The sequence below is a fragment of the Aphelocoma coerulescens genome, chromosome 28 (genome assembly GCF_041296385.1).
Source record: "Aphelocoma coerulescens isolate FSJ_1873_10779 chromosome 28, UR_Acoe_1.0, whole genome shotgun sequence".
In the NCBI taxonomy this organism is placed as follows: domain Eukaryota; kingdom Metazoa; phylum Chordata; class Aves; order Passeriformes; family Corvidae; genus Aphelocoma; species Aphelocoma coerulescens.
Window position 1 is genome coordinate 6,361,113 of NC_091041.1, and position 16,613 is coordinate 6,377,725.

The window sequence follows — 16,613 nt, forward strand, 5'->3', positions numbered from 1 at the left end:
TCCACCCCCTGCTCATCCTCATCCTGCTCAGCCCCTTCCAAAACCACCCTGATCGCATGCACCGACCCCTCCCACGCTCCACGAGCATTCCTGCAGCAGAGCAGGGATGGGTGCCCACCAGGATGGGTGTCCTCTGGGTTGGGTGCCCACCGTGTCAGGCAGAAGGCAACAAAGCCATGAAAAACCCCAAACCTCAGCCTGGGAGGACCCAGCTCTGATACCCGGGCACACATGGGTTGGGGAAGGGCTGGCAGGCGGCTCCAACAATAGAGTGCAAGGCACAGATCACCCCCAGCACCATTCCCGAGAGGTTTCCTAAAGGACACCACACCCACAGGTCCCTGTCACCCTCACAAGTCACCTCCTGCTTTGGGGAGGGTTCCCAGGGCAGTGGGATGGGGACACAGCTTTCCAGCCCCTCCAACCTCCATGAGATTGAGGAAAACCACCTAAAAACCTCAAAAAACCCGTTTGAGGAGCCAGAACCTGAATTCCCCCCCTCTCCCGTTATTTAAAGCCCATCCAGCTCCCAAGTCCTGCAATGATGCAAGAATCTCAATTACCATTAAAAGAATGCGTTCCTGCTCCTCCATTACGGAGAAAAGCCTGAAAACCAACCCCTGGGAATTCCACAACTCTAGAAAGAAGAAAAATAAAATATTCATGTAATTTAGATTATTTAAAACGCAGCAGTTGGTAAACCAGTCTCTACACTGGAGGGAACTGGGGGTGTTCACACCTTGCAGAAAGCCAGGAATGGGTCAGGGCTGGAAAACCCTGTTGTGGCCACGCAGATCCCGGTGCCACCCCGGGGCACCCCACGCCCAGGATCTGGCGTTAAATGGGTTTTTAAACACCTCTGAGCTTGTGGGATGCGGCGCTGCGGAAGGACAGCGGGTTATTTTTATCGTTGCATTAGTTCCAGTTTAATTGCCGAGATGTCATTAACGGCACGGAGCAGGGTCCGGGCATGGGGATGCTGACGTCAGTGTGTCCTGTCCCAAACCCCGCGGAGGAGCCGGGATTGAGACCCTGCACGTGCCTCTCCTCCCACCACCAGGGCTTGGTGACAACCAGGGACAGGAGCCATTGACCAGGGACAGGGACAGGCACCATCAGCCAGGGCTGGGCCCTCCTGGCTCATCCTCTCCTGCCCCAGATGCTCCGGCTCCTCCGGCTCCACCCAGCAGCACCAGGGAAGAGGATGGCGGCTCCCTCCAGACCTCCCTCCTCCTCTTCCTCTCTCCATGGCGGGTCCCAGTTCCCTCCAGTGCGCTGCAACTGGGAATTCTCCTGCCGTCCCTGATTCTCCAGCCCCAGGGCTCCATCATGTCCCACCAGTCCATCCCGCCTGGGACCGTCCCCCCGCCCGCTCCCTCCCCCAGCCCCTCTCAGAATTCCCACATCTCCAAGAGGGCCAAACACCCCTGGTCTGTGCCAGAGCCAGAGGCTGGGATCTCTTGGGTCACCCAGAGCTGGGACACACACTCAGCTCTTTCCTGGGCTGCTCCCAGCAGGAGACCTCCCACCAGTGCTGGCCCAAGACCCTCCCAGCACTGGAGCTGAGCTAATGCCGGGTTTCACACCCCAAGGCGCTGGGGGATGGCGCTGCCATCGCAGGCACCCTCTGCTGTCCCCGTCCCCTCCGTGCTCACACGGAGCAGGAGAGTGTGACAGGAGCAGAGCCACTGCTGAGAAATCACCGTGGAGGAAACCACAGCCGCCCGTCAGCGACCCCACTGACGGCACACAGGAATGGAGACATCGGAACGCGCCCTGCCGGCCGTGTCCCAGCCAGGTGCGATCCCAAAGGATTCTTTCCACTGGGAAAGCTGGGATTGTGCCACCAAAGGCTGCCCAGAGCTTTGGATCATGCCCAGCACAGCGTCCCCAACCCGCTGGGGACCGGCCACCCCCCACCAGGCCCCACAGCCCCCTCCCAGCCCAGCAGCCCCCAAAATGCCGGGTGGGATCGGACACAGAATGTGGGATTCGCCGAGGGAGATTTCCCACAGAAGCCTCCAAGCAGGTGGAGCCCTCGGGGGTTGCCAGAGGTGCCCAAGCAGGCTGGGCAGGGACGGGCAGTGTCACAGGGAGGTGACAATGGCTTCATCCCAACACAGGAATGGTTCCCAGCAGGGAAAGCCTGGCCAAGGAGGGTCAGGCTCAGGCGGACACTCTGGGAAGCCGGGATGCAGAGCGGCACCCCACGTTCTGGGACACCCCCGTACCAGTGCCCCTGCACCAGTGCCTCCCAGTTCAGCACTGGGGAGGTGACACCTGGCAGGGACAGGGCCACACGGCTCCTGCAGAGACCAGCGACGTTCCCGGCTGGATTTGCTTTATAGGGTCAGGGAGGAAGGAACCAGCGCGGAGATATTTAAGTGGCGTTTCACCATCGGAAAAAATTAGAGTCACAATATTAATTAATCCTCAAAGCACTTTACGAACATTAACTAATTAAGCCTCCCAACCCCTCTGCGAGGTGGGAAAGGTATCACTGTCCTCGTTTCACAGCTGCGGAAAACCCAGTGTGCGGAGGTGACGTGACGCACCCAAGGTCGCTGTGAGCCAGGCAAAGGTGGGAACAGAATCCCAAAATCTGCCCCTCGCTCCTCAGCAGGGCAGGACCCAGCAGTGCTGGGCATCCCGGAGCCCAGGAACGCTGAATTCCGGAGCCAGGTCCCAGCATCCTGATCCCCACCCAGGGCAGGGTGGAGAGGGACAAACCTGCACCCGCAGAGGGATGTCCCGGGGGAAAACGCACCAGAGCCAGGGGTTTTCTGTTAAAACAGAAACCACCGAGGGGTTTTATGGAAAGCCCCACCAACCCTGCGCGGTTTAAAAGCGATTAGAGCCCTGCCTGGGTTATCAACCGGCGTCTCAATCCCGCGGCATCGATCCGGATAATAGCCGGCAATTGTTCAGATACAATATCATAAAGTCACTTTAACTACAGCCATAAAGCTTCCCCCGCCTGCAGCACCGCTGGGCTCCCCGCGCCGCGCCGGGGACAGCGCCGGGGCCCCGGCACCGCCAGCACGTGCCTGGGGGCTGAGGATGGCGGGGGGACCTCTCTGGGACCCCCTGAACAGGGACAGGATCCTCAGGGATCACCCCTCGCTTCCACTGCTGGGAGCGGAGGGAACGCAGAGTCCCCCAGGGCTCCCCTCGGCGCCGCTCCTGGGAATCGGCAGTGCCAGGGTTGGGGAGCTCCAAGGCAGCTGCTGAGAGCTGATGTTTCAAGTTTTAATCCGTGGGATTTACAGGAATTGGGAGAAATGGGGGGTGACCCCCACTGCCCCCCTACAACAGCCGGGATCCCCCTGCTGCCCTGGTTTGTCCTTGTCCCCAACACACGGAGCTCCCGACTGTGCGGTGCTGGGATCTGGCTCCTCCATCTCCTTCCCACCACCAGCCCCCCATCCCGGGGTGCTCCCACTCCGTGCTCCCTGCCCTGGGTCAGCGGGACTGCCGCTGGAGAACACGGCTCTGGAGAACCCCGCCGGAGAACCCGGATTCCTCACCCGCCGCTTCCTCACCCGCCGCTTCCCACTGCTTAATGAGCACAAAATATTTCCATGTTGCCAATTACTTGGTTCGTTTGTGCTGCTGCGGGTAGCGCTGGCGCAGGGAAAATCCCCCCGGAGCTGGCCTGGCCCCCCGGGAGCAGGGAGAACCTTGGCTGGGTGTCCCCAGGGCTGAGCATCCCCACCCTCACCACACACCCTGACACCCCCCGGCCCCCTCGCCCTGGGGTCGCCGTCATCAGCAGCCTCCTAATGACATTCCCACATCCCCAGTGACATTCCCATGGCCCCAGAGTGACGCTGACGGCTACAGTGGGAAAGCAGGCCCTTCCCAGGATTTAAACTGGCCTTTGAGGGACTTGGAAAAGGCTTTGGAGCCCCCTTTCCTGGTGGTCCCCCAGCAGATGATGGTTTGGGGTCCAACCTGTCGGTGCCACTTTCCAGCACGGAGAAAACCCCGAGCAGCACCACAGATGTGCTGACCTCAGGCCATCCCAGCCAGGTCCATCCCTGCTCCCATTACATCTCCAGGCAGGATTCCCAGCCCGAGCCCGCTCCCCTGGCTGGAATGGCTGCTGTGGCCATCGCCTCAAAACCATTCCAGCAGGTCGGTCCCGGGAGCCACGTTCCTCCCACCTGCGCCCATAAATCCTCCCTCCACCCAGAGCAAGGAAGTGATTTATATGGTGGAACAAATATTACAACGTTTGAGGAAAAATATTTAAAAAGTCACAAAAATCCATGCAGCTGGATTCCCCTCCCACGGGAACGGGGACTCGGTGACACCGGGATTTTGGGGCAGTGAGGGACACACCAGGAAGAAGCCGGAAAGAATTGGGCTCTGGCGCTGCCAAACCACCTGGATGCAGGATGCACGCCGGAATCAGCCATGGATCTGAGCCACCGTGTCCCCACTCAGATCCCAAACCAGCGTGGAAGGAGCTGGGGGGCTCCCGTCCCTCCTCGTGGAGCCCTGGGCTCTGTGGACACGAAGAAGGGGCTTCACTGTGGACGCCCCCATCCCTGCTCCCGGCCAAAATTCCCACCCACGGCCCCGGAGCGGGCGGACGCGCTGTGTAGCGGGACATGGCGCTGTGAGAGCCACGTCCTTCTCCATCTCTCAATCACTCCACCAGCATTAATTCCCTAATTTAGCCCCTGGCAGCGATCCTCACCTTACCCACAGAGAAACTGAGGCTGGGGGAGGGAGAAGCCATTTGTCTCCAGGTAATGAGCTGGAAGCCGGATCCAGGATCACCCCCAGCTCGCAGGATAAGAGTCCCTGCTCCCGATCCAAAGCTTTCTATCTTAAGAGACAACATTATGATTTATGATTATCATTAATCAGCTTTGAAATGGAGTCCAGATTTTCCCAGAGTCCAGACCCTGGCTGTGACACTGGGCCCAGGACATTCCCCCACTGCCGGCGCTCCGCATCCCAGCGCCGAAGGGAGCGCCGGGAAGAGCCAAGGAACGATGGAAAACTGCAGATGGCAGCGGGATGAGCTGGGAGAGGCAGCGGTTGGGTGGCTGGAACTGAGGGCAACTGACCCCAGGAACCACCAAGGAGAGGGGAAAGCTGGGAATGCCAGGAAGAGCAGGCAGGGAAAGTCGGGAGCTGGCCCAAGGTGAAGGTCACCCGCGGCAGTGGGCGTCAGGAAGGCCGGCACTGGTTGGGCTGGGTGCTGCCTCCAGAGCACAGATCCTGTTCCCAAACCTGCTCCCAACTCTTCCAGTTTAGCCTTAAATCCCACCTCAAAGGGTCAGGAGCAATGCCAGGGCCGCGGCAGAGCACACGATCCTGGTGTTCCACAGCGCTCGGCACCCGCGCGGCTCCGGCCAAACCAACCCCTGCAGTGATCCAACGGAGACATGGATGGAGCCTGGAGCCGGAAGCCATTTCTGCTCCTGACAGGCTTGGATTCTCTGTTGGAAACCACACGGGAGCACCATTTTGACCAGCATTTGCAGCCGGAGCCGGTGCCAGAATTCCCATGCGCCAGTGCCGTATCCGACAGCGGTTCCACAACAATGGGACGGGCACTGGGGCAGTCACAGGCACAGCCTGGCAGGGCCACAGCTCCATCGCGAGCCCCTCAGCCAGAGCCAGAGGGCAGCAGGTTCTCCCAACCACCCGGCACGAAGGATCTTGAAAAAGCCAAGGAGAGAGCCTGGAGCGCTCCCAAGATGGACACCAAGCCCTGGAGCACGAGGCTGCTCCTGAGGGAAGATCCTTGCAGGGTTCAGGATAACGGTAACTTCCCAAATAAAGGACTTTGGAGCCGACCCAGTCCTCACCCAAATCCATCAGAAGCAACGTGGGGAGGGGACGGGGGAGAGCTCCCACCCTAAAACAGGGATCCCAGGGGCGGGAGAGAGGCTGGACACACAAAAAGAGGGAATTCCAGTTACAGGGTTTGTACAGGTGCTTTTTAAAATGCAGAAAAAATGGTGGAAAGGCAGGAAAAAGCAGAGCAGAGCAACGGGAAAATTGAAACATCCAAACACCAGGAGGGAGGGAAACCCTCTGGGAGAGCATCTTTTCCCAGGGGCATCTATCCCACCTCCCGCCCTAATCTCCTGGATGTCCTGCTGGATCGGTGCTGAGATCTGGGTGAAATTTGGGAAAAGCCCCTTTGGAAGGGTCGGCTCATCGGCCGTGGCTCGGGCAGCTCCGGCGCCGTGTCGGGTAAAAACAAAACCCAATTGGTGGGTACAATGTGAGGAGAAGGGTCGGTGAGCAAACCAGGAAGGTTTGTGGGATGGGAAGCAGGGAGCTCCAGCGGAAAGGCCTGGATATGGAAAAAGCTGATATTCCTGGTGCGAAGGGGGAGACGGGCTGACAAAAGGTCCTTTAGATTCCAGGGAAAAGGGAAAAAAACCACGGCTGTATTGCATAAAAGCACCGACCATTCCAAAATAACCTTGGAATAAAAACGCCCATCCCAGAGCAGGGCCGCTCCGCCAGCAAGGGTGGGGACGGAGGGATGGAAAAGGACACACGGACACGGCCCAGGCGGCTCCACAAACTCACCCCGGCACCGCCGGGGCTGTGCCGGCATCTCCCGGCCCTTCGGAAGCCGGGTACCCCCGGCCCCCCCTGTGCCATCCCGGGGGGCTCTGCCCCGCGTTTTTCCACTCAATTTCCTTCCCGCGTCGGCAGGAGATAAATCCCTCTGCCGAGGCAGGCGGCCGGAACGGCAAAGCCAGCGGTGCCAAGTTTAATAAGCAACCCTGATCGAGAATCCAGATAATAATTGGGATTATCGAGCTGGCTGGGAAAGAGCTTCCTCAGCTCCTGACGGCACCAGCGCCCAGAACCGGGGTGACAGTGACACCCGTGGGGTCCCCAGCGGGGCTGGGACACTGATGGGAGACTGGGATACAGCCGGGATGCTCCCCAGGAGCAGCGGGAGCTGATCCATCGTTTAATATTGAAATAAAATCAGAATCATAAACCCCTTTTTGGGTGCTCAAGGCACAAGGGAGCCTGCGCCCCCAAAATCCCATGGGAAGACCCCAGGGGTCCCAGCTCCATCCCCACCTCTGCAGGAGCTTCCCTGCATCCCGATTTTGGGGGGGTGGGACACACAGAGCCGGCGCCGTCCCAGCGCCTGCAGAGAAGCTCAGCCGCTGAAATAATCCCGTCGCGGTTGGATTTTGTGCAGGGCACGAGGTCCAGGGGCTTTTTTTCCTCAGTGGAAACAGGATTGGAAAAGGAAAGAATTGGGATTTTTCGAGTTCTCTACAGGGTCAGGCTGATTTTATTTTACTGCAAATATAAATAGGGGTTTTGATAAATAATAAAAAAAAAAAAAATAAGGCAGTCTAAATAAAACCCCCCTGGAAGACACGGCACGGAATCCAGAATCCTGGCAGGAATCGCTGTAGCCGGGCTGAGTGCTCTGGAATATTTGTATTTGCTGTCTAAACACTTTATCTCTTTCCCAGCACATGGGTGAGTTTTGCTCCCGTGTAATGTTCAAGGAAAAATAAACCGAGACGGATAATTCCTCCTCTCCTGCAGGGGGGAAAAAAAAATCTGACCAAACTTGGTTGTACTGGGGGGAAACGGCAAAGTATTTCCAGGGAAATTCAGCCGAACGCCAAGGAAGCAGATGGAGGAGGCGATTGGGATGCGGCAGGAGGAGGAAGCTGGGGATGGAATGGGGCTTCCCCATTCCCAGTCATTAAAAACCCCCATTGCCATTTATTCCCCTTTTTTCCCCAAGTCGGCCGCGCTGGGAATCGATGCCGGGAGAGGTTCGGGTTTGGCACAAAAGATCCAAAATAATCCAAAGTTGGATTCCTGGGGGATTTCAGGGCTGGTGGGGAAGGAATTGAAACAAAAAGTCCATTCCTGGAGTCAAACAAAACCAAAAAAAAGATATTGAGTGATGGTGTAAAACTCTGCGGATCCTGGGAACGCCTCGGCAGCGCGGTGGGAATGCCAGGGTGGAAATGCCGGTGGTGGGAATACCGGTGCCAGCATCCACAGGGAGCGGCGGCTCCAGGTCCAGCACCAGGCTGGTGTTTGGTGAGACCGACCTGGCACGGGCAGCTCCGGTGTTTGCACAGACACCCGCGTGTGTGGAGGTCACGGCTGCAGGGAAAACGGGAAAATCCCACAAAACAAGGCCGGAGCGGCTGGAAACGTCAAGGAAAGTGGAAAACTGGGAGGTCAGGAAGAGCTGATGTGCTGAGGGAGCGTAGGGATGCATCCCACAGGATCCCACCACGGCACAGGTGTATCCCGCGGGATCCCACCACGGCACAGCCCCACCAGGACGTGGCTCGGCCCCATGGCCGTTCCTCTCCCAGCAGCGGCATCACTTGCTGCTCCTCTGCCCCGCCGGGGCCTTGGGAAGCAAACACGGGAAGAGGGGAAAGATTTAAAAAGGGAGGAATCAAAAAAAACAAGAGTCTAAATCCCTGTTTCCACATCCCTCTCCCTTCATTAACGACCCAAAGGAAATCGTCGAATGGATCCGAGGAGGGCTCGCAATGGGAGCGCGGATCTCTCTGCCCCGGCGCTGATTTGGCTTCACCAGAGCCCAGTGCCGTGGATCCCGGGCTTTGTGGCGCAGCTGGAGATGGATCCATAGGCAAGCTGGGCCGGATGGGGTGATCCCAAAACTGCCAGCACCTCCAACCCCTTGGAGAGGCTCACTCTGGACCCCTCAGTGCCCCGGGCACCCGCCAAGGACACAGGGAAGGGGAACTCATTCCCCCGTCTTCATTATTATTCCAGGGAGTAAATTTTCCTCCTTTGGAATGATTCCCCCCACTGTTGCTGCTTTGAGCGCCTCGTCCCCCTCTGAAGTTTGGGACCCCCCGCCCCGTGCGGGGGCACAAAAGCGCGGCTTCAATCGGAGCAGGGCGGAGGTGGGGGCTTTCCCAATCCCTTTGGAGAAGGATCCTCTTTTCCCCCACCACGTCTGCAGCACATGGAGGAGCCACAGGAGCTGCCGCAACCCCAAGGGACACACGGGATGTTCCAGGGGCAGAGCAGGATCCAGGATACAGAGCCCAAAGTTCTGCTCCGCATCCCAGCGGGGACAAGGACACTCCTGGACACTGCCTGGCTCCCTCCAGCCAAAGTGGTGAATCCCATCAGGATCAGGGCTCATGCCAGTCTCTCGCTGAGGGATGGAATAAAAGGTCAGGATGGGATAAGGTCAAGAGGGAAGCGGCAAAGTGGAGCAGGATTTGTCCAGCACACGGATGGGATAAGCTCCAAAGACCCCTGGTTTAAGCACCACTTCCAAAATGAAAGATGTGCCCTAAAGGTGACCCCTGTCCCAGATGGGGCGCCGGGAATGCTCCCAGGCTCCGAGCACCAGCACAGCCTCGCCTCGCCAAAATCCACGGGGCTTTGATTTCTCCCCGGGTTTGGGGCTCAACAAGAAAATTTTGGCAAAACCACTTCCCAGCCGCCCTTTGGGATGAAGCTCCAGGCCGGCAGCTCCATGGCCGTGGATCTCTCCACTGCCAGCCCCAATTCACACCGTGGGGGCGGCACAGCCGAAGCCATCAGTTGACCCCAGCGGTGACCCCGGTGGTGACCCCGGTGGTGACCCCAGCCCTGCCCTCACCCCCCTCCCAGCACAGCCCCTTCACATCCCCCCACAGCCCCCGCTCCACTCGGCTTTTGAGCCGGGAGCCTCATTAGGAGGTAATTAGCTCCGGAACAATGGGAAGCTCTTTAGCAGCCCAGGCACAGCAGCAGCAACAAGCCAAGGGGGAGCGAGGGAGGAGAAATAAATAAATAACAACACTGTGACCACCCGGGAACAAGCCAGGACAGAGCAGGGACAGGGTCCGGGCTCCATCCCACTGCCCTGCTCTCAGCCTCATCCCTTCCCGCTTTTCCTGCCGGGATCAAAGCAGCATTGGTGCATCCCACGCCCTAACGGCCCCATGGGCGCCGTGCCCCTGACACGGCTCCCAGCCAGCCGGGGGGAACAGCCATGGGGTCCCCAAAAATGGAAGGGTTGAGCTGGTGGCAAAGAGTCTGGACCCACAGACAGCCCTAAACACAGCCCTGGCTTTGGAGGGGGTTCAGAGACGCCTCCGGAGTTCCTCTGGCAAAGGCCAAAGTGGCCACCGGCTCACCCCGACACTTCTCCGGTTCTGGAGAATCGTGGAATCATTTGGGTTGGGAAAGAGCTCCAAGATCACTGATTCCAGGCAATAATCTGGCCTGGATCATTGGAGAATGGCGCTTCCCCCTGCACTTGCAGAGGCCAAACGGGGCCTGGTCCTGGTTTTGGGATGGATCTCCAAGCGGAGGGAAGCGGACGGACATTGGGATGAGCATCGGGTCACGGCAAAGGGGGAAAAGGAATTTAAACTCCTCTTAGGGGCTGAAGGTAACAGCGCTCTGAGCTGCTCGCCTTCCTTAAATCCCATAAAATCCAACGAAGCAGGGCAGGATCTCTGCCCCGAGTGGGGAAAACCAGCTCGGATCAAAACGGAGCCTCAGAAATCATGATTAATATCTAACACAAAAGAACCGAAATTGTCACCATCAGGAACGAGGAGCTATTTAAGGAACAATTGCTGCAATTTTCCAGCCAACCCAGCAGCTGAACCTTGTCAGGCACAGGCAGGTACGGCTCCAGCCGGCTCCTGATGCGGCACTGGGACGGACACAGCTGGACAGACGGATGGACCTGTGCCTGGAGCCAGGTAAACCCACAGCCAGGGACATCCCGGAGCCCCCAGGTAGGAATTCCAGGGGAATGTCACACAGGGGTGGCACAGCATTGCCACACAGGGGGGGTTCTGGCACTGGGTTATTTGTGTGTGTAAAGTGTATTTGGGGGGCGGGGGGTGAATAAATACCCACATAAATAAATAAATATATAATGTATATCATACCTATAAATACATTTGTATATAAATATCTCTAAATCTGTATGTTTCCAAGGTACCTGAGGGTATCTCTCACCCCCTGCACCGCTCCCACTGCCCACCCTCTGCGTGTCCCACCCCCACCAGGACACCCCGGGATCTGGGGGTGGTCCTGGGGACCGTCTGACCCTCCGGCAGCTCCGCATGCCCCCAGCCCATCCTCACATTAGGATGCGGCGCATGGCCGGCATTTGGATACCAAATGTGCAACCAGCAGGGAATGTAATTGCGGTCCCTGGAAAGGGACAGGCGGAGACGGAGACGGGCACGGAGAGAGAATCCTGTCAGCGACGCCGGCCCGGTGGTGTCTGCTCTCCATTAACCACTCGCCGCAGCCCTGGGCTGGTGAGGAATTGCTAACACGGCTTAACGGGCTGGAAAAGAGGGGTGGGAAGGGCTGGGAGTGATCTCGGCACAAAGGGAGAACAGAAGGAGGAAAACTAAAAGAGCAGGGATTGCACAGGATGAGGCCGAGCGCTGGCACACCCAAACACCCCGCACCGCTCTGGCACCCCGAGAGGGGACTCGGCCCGATGGTGACACAGGAACAACCCGAGTGCCAGGGCTAAATTCACATTAAAATCACTCCAAGGGGGGAGCGGGGCATGATTCTTTCAGAGGCTGATGTGGGCCCCAGTACGATGCCCGTGGGAGCAGAGAGGGAGGACACAGAGAACTGGGGACATGTAGCAATGGGGGTGACCCCAAAAGTCCCAGCCAGAGCCAGGACACAGAGGTTTGGGGATCCAGCCCCACTCCAACATGGAGACATGGGTGGGATCCTCCCCAAGCCGAGCCCTCTTGCTCAGCCACCCTTCTGCAGCACCGAATTCCCCTGGAAAAATCAGACGTGGCATCGTCTTCGCTCCCTTGATGGAGAGGTGGCACACACAACCACCAGCGGCCTGGCCATAGCCCCTCGTGACACACAGGTGGGCAAGATGGCCCTGGCTTGGGTGGTCAGTGGGTCATGGTCACGGCCACGGCTTTTCTGGCCACGGCCACCACAGTCCAGGCTCTCGGACAAAGCACCAGCGACCGGCAGGCACCGGGGCTGCAGCTCCAGGAGATGGGAATGCAGGAAAAAAGGGGAACAAAATCCAATGGGATTGGGAACACGATCCAAATACCCTCCAAGATGTGCCCCCTTCACCCCAACCCCACCACCCCTGTGGCACGGGCACCTTGCCTCTCAAAGGACCCCCCAAAGTCCTGCCCTGCCATCACCGCTGGCCCCGAGCACCACCCGGCTCTGCAAATCCCTCTGCCAGGAACCATTTCTCCGGTTCCCGATCCCAGGATTGGGGAGTGCAGAGGAGCAGAACAGAAATCCCAGCTGTGCTCACAAACCACACCGAAAAATAATACAGAAATCAGCAAAAGAACCGTTCGGAGGCAGCGCCGTGACCTCGACGTTAAACCAGGCCATGGGCACGATCCCGCCCGGTTCCAGGGATCTGTGCCGTGAAGGGAGGGAGGAAAACCCCTGGCACTTTGCACATTCCCGCTGTGGATCCAGCACACGGCAGTGACGGCGGGATTGCTGCAGGAACACCGACCAGCATTCGGGAATGACGATTCCCTGCCTGTCACCCGGCTGTCAGCAGAGCGGGGGACGGGAACAAATCCCAAACCCTCCGCCCTTCCTCGGCCTTCCAGGGGTTTCCAGCATGGCCATGAGGCCACGGGTCAGGTCCATAGGACTGGAGACCTTCTGAGGACAGGTCACTCCTTCCCACAGACCTTTTCCCCCGTAGCACGGAGGTTTTCCCAAATCCCTGATTTTTTGCCGCGTGTTGCGGTGCCGCGCGCCGAGACATCCACCCTAAACCCGCTGTGCTGTGGGGGGCAATGGGGGCCAAAACTGGACACCCCAACCCGCTGGTGATGCTGCACACTCCAGGACACCCGGATCAACCTGCTTGGCTCCCAAGGCAGATCCACCCTGGAATCCTACGGGCGAGCGGCTCCCGCACCACCAGCTGGAAAACACGGAGTGACGGCGGGGAGAGTCCTGCATGTGCTGCCGAACCCCTGCCCACTGTGCTGGACCCCTGCCCATGGTGCCAGACCTGGGAAGAGCCCCAAGATCCCATCCATGGATGGCATCCACGACCAATGGGTCCACCCGCACCCGGCCCGGCCACAGCCAACGGATCCACACCCGGAGAGCGACCATCGGCAGCGCCTGTACATGCCACGGAGCAAAAACCCACACTTCCACACGGTACCGAAACTGCCCGTTATTATATAATTCCACGTTCATCATCCTTCGTTTTTTTCCTGGATAGCCCAGGAGTTCCATCCAGCCAAACGTTTTCCCAGCGCATCCTCACGAAACCATTTAAAAATAAAAATAAACCTTGTAAATCCACAGCGAGTGGTTAAATCTCTCCCCAGAACAGGGAAATTGCAGCATCCCGAGGTACCACTTATTTTTAATTTAGCCCCAATTATGAAATATAGAATTATTCTAATCTGGGCAAATCATATCGACCATGAGATTTATTCCTGTCCTTTATAAAATACAGATTGCTGTATAAACCTGAGGAAAAATATTTAGCGGCAGAGAAGGTCTGTGGGTTCAAACAGGGAATTTTAACCTTGGGTCTTTTCTCCTTTATTTTTTTAACCCCTTTTTATTTCCCCCTCACTAAATGAGGTGTTGGCGAAGGGGGAAAAAAAGAATGAAAACGAGAGACCAGAAAAAGCATAAATATGTTTTTTCCTTCATTTTTAAGAATGAGACGGTCTTGTAGTAACTCCAGAGACAAAATAAACCCACCGCTGGGTTCAAAAAGGGAATAAGCAGGAAACTCAATGGCAATTTCAATCTTTGCAACCCCTAATAAATTGCTTCGAATTCCGAGAGCCGAAGGCGCAGGCGGGGAGCGCTGGCGACACGGGGCGCTCCCACATTGGGGAAATTTGGGTCACATCCCAGAGCCAGGCGCTGCGGACGTGCCTGCTGAACCCACCAGCCATTGTCTGCTCTTCCCTCCCAGCCCCTCGCGCTTCCCTCCGCTCCATTTTATTTCCCCCCCCCCCCACCCCGCTCCTCGAAAATATTTTCCCTGCCAACAGCAGATTTAGAAATATATAAATATATAAATGTATATGGAATAACGATCCACCGTGGATTTTTTCGAGGAGAAATTCTCGGCGGCGTCTACGAGGGGGCGAAGGGGATGGAGCCGACGCCATCACCGGGGTCCCGGGACGCCCATCACCAACAGCCAAGGGGCTGCTTTTGGCTGTTGGCACCACCATCGGAACCCTTGGGTGCCAAATCCCATCCCCGGGAACCCTTGGGCGCCAAATCCCAAACGTCAGAACCTTTGGGCGCCAAATCCCAGCCACAGGAACCCTTGGGTGCCAAATCCCAGCCACCGCCCCAACCGCCCTCATCTCCAGGATGCCGGAGTTGGACTGGGGGGGGCCCCTCACACATGTTTGGCATTTGGGAGAACAAAAACAAAGAGCCCAAAGTGTGGCAGCTGGGGGGGGGGAGCACCAGGAGCCGAAACCAAAAACTTCGCAATGGGAAAAAAAAAAAAAAAAAAAAATTAAAAAAAAAAATATAATTCCCTGGCTCTTACAATCCCCCACAAAAATGTGAGGGAGATAATAAAATCCATATGCACCGCGGGCGGCCCGCGGCGCAGGCACCGCCGCCAAGGCACCGCCACCAAGGCACAAAGGGACGGGCTCGCCCCAATTTCGGGGCGGCGCGAGGGGCACGGGTGGGTCCCCCCAAAGGCACGTGTGGAGGTTGGACGGGCACCGGGTGCTGCTGAGGGTCCTCGACCCCGCACGTGTCCCAGCGTCGAAACACCGCCGGGAACTTTGCCCAAGTGCGCCGGTGTCATCGAGGGAGAGAAGGTGCCACCGAGGGTCCCCTCATGGATGGCAGCAGGGGATGAGGCACCCGGTGCTGGAGGAGCCGCCTCACGTCGCCGGCAGCCCAGGGGACCAGGACCAGGCCACGCCGTGCCCTACGAGGCCACTCATCACGCAGGGACCGAGGGGGACAAAGAACCCCCCGTTTGACCCAGAAAACGGGGCAGCCCAAAGCCGGGGGCCACAGGGGCAGCAGCACCCACAGAGCTCATCCCTCGCCGCTCACAGACAGTGCCAGGCTCGGGAGAACTTTGAGGAATTTTGGGGTTTGATGGCTGGTTTTTTTTTTTTCACAGGAATCCCCACAAACGGGCCCGTTCAGAGCCCAAGGGGTGTCCCCACGGGGTGGGTGGGGGGTCCCAAGGGTCCCAACCACTTGAGCATTCTCAAAGCAGAATTCCTCCTGCTCCCAACTCGCCAACAGTTTTTGGTTCTTCAAAATCATGAACAAAGAAATACGAGAGAAACGAAACTCTTGTCCCCCGCAAAAAAAACCACTTGGTGGGGAAAAAACAGACAGAAAAATCGAAATTCCAACTGGAGTCAGGAAACGAAGCCAACTGTGGGGATTGCACTTCCAGGATGGGAATGACCCGGGAGCAGCAGGGCCGGGCATCCCCAGCTCCGCACTCCCCCTGCCCCCCTCAGGCCCGTTTTGCCTTTTTCCCCCCAAATCGCTCTTTCTGACCCACCCCCCCTCCGCAGCCGCAGCCGCCGCTTTGGGCGGATTTAGGGTTTTTTTTCGCAGAACCTTCATCCCGGGAGAGGGACCGGGGGGGGACGGGGTGGCGGGGGGAGGAACTTGAACTTCCCCGAAGTTGGGCGCGGAGGGGCCGAGCCGCAGCCCCCGCCGCCCGCTCCCCCCCGCCGCCCCCGGGAACGCGCCCCGCGCCCGGCGCTGCTCCCGGCGCTGCCGCAGCCCCCGGGGACGGTCCGCCGGGGGCTCCGCGGGAACTTTCGGGGGAGGGACCCCCGGGGACCACCCCCCTCCCCGGGGCCGCCCAGCCCGTTCACCGGAGCCCACCGGGGCCTCGAGGGGGACCCGACCCTCCACGGGCGGCGGCGGCCGCTGTCACCGGGCGGCGGCAGGCGCTCACCGGGTGTGCGTGCGGGGGGAAACACCGACTGGAACTCGGGCGCCGAGGCCGCCCCCGCCGCCCCCCGCCTCACCTGGGATTGCTCCGGTTCCAGTAGACGGCGAACCGGTCCGAGATAACTTTCCCGGTCTCGTCGGTCCAGACGCAGACGCCGAGGAGCGCGGCGAGCAGCGCGGCCGCCCCGCAGCGCACCATCGTCCCGGCGGGCGGCGGGCGCGGCTCCGGCCGCTTCACGGGGCGGCGGGGCCCTGGGGCCGGCCGGGGACGGCGGGCGGGCGGCGGGCGGCGGCGGCGGGCGGGCGCCCAGCCCTCACCATCGCCCGCGGCCCCGGGCGCCGTCAGCGGGGGGACTCGGGGGCGGCCGCGGTGCGGCGGCGCCGGGGCAGCCGCATCCCGCGCTCGGGCGGCGGGGACCGGCCCGGTTGCCGCGGCGCCCCGGGATCGCCCCGGTACCGGGAACCTTCCCCCCCCACCACCACCTCCCGCGCCCGCCCCCCCCCCCCCGCGCCCAACTTCGGCCAAGTTCCTCCGAGCCCCGCGGCGCCGCCGCCGCCGCCCGGTACCGAGCCCCCGGTGCTGCCGCCGCACCTGCGGGCTCAGCCCCGGGCCCCGCCGCGGGCTGCTCCGCCCCGGGGACACCGGAGAGACAAAGGCCGGGCCGGGAGGCCGC

The 16,613-nt window shown here is 59.4% G+C and overlaps 1 protein-coding gene across 1 annotated transcript in view; it reads right to left on the minus strand.

Moving 5' to 3' along the window:
• The window catches only part of EFNA2 (ephrin A2), a 38,362-nt gene extending 22,224 nt beyond the window's left edge, over positions 1-16,138 (minus strand). The window contains exon 1 of the mRNA XM_068997340.1: positions 16,017-16,138. Coding sequence (XP_068853441.1) covers positions 16,017-16,138 — 122 coding nt within the window. The remainder of the gene's footprint in view (positions 1-16,016) is intronic.
• Between the last annotated feature and the right edge of the window lie 475 nt (positions 16,139-16,613).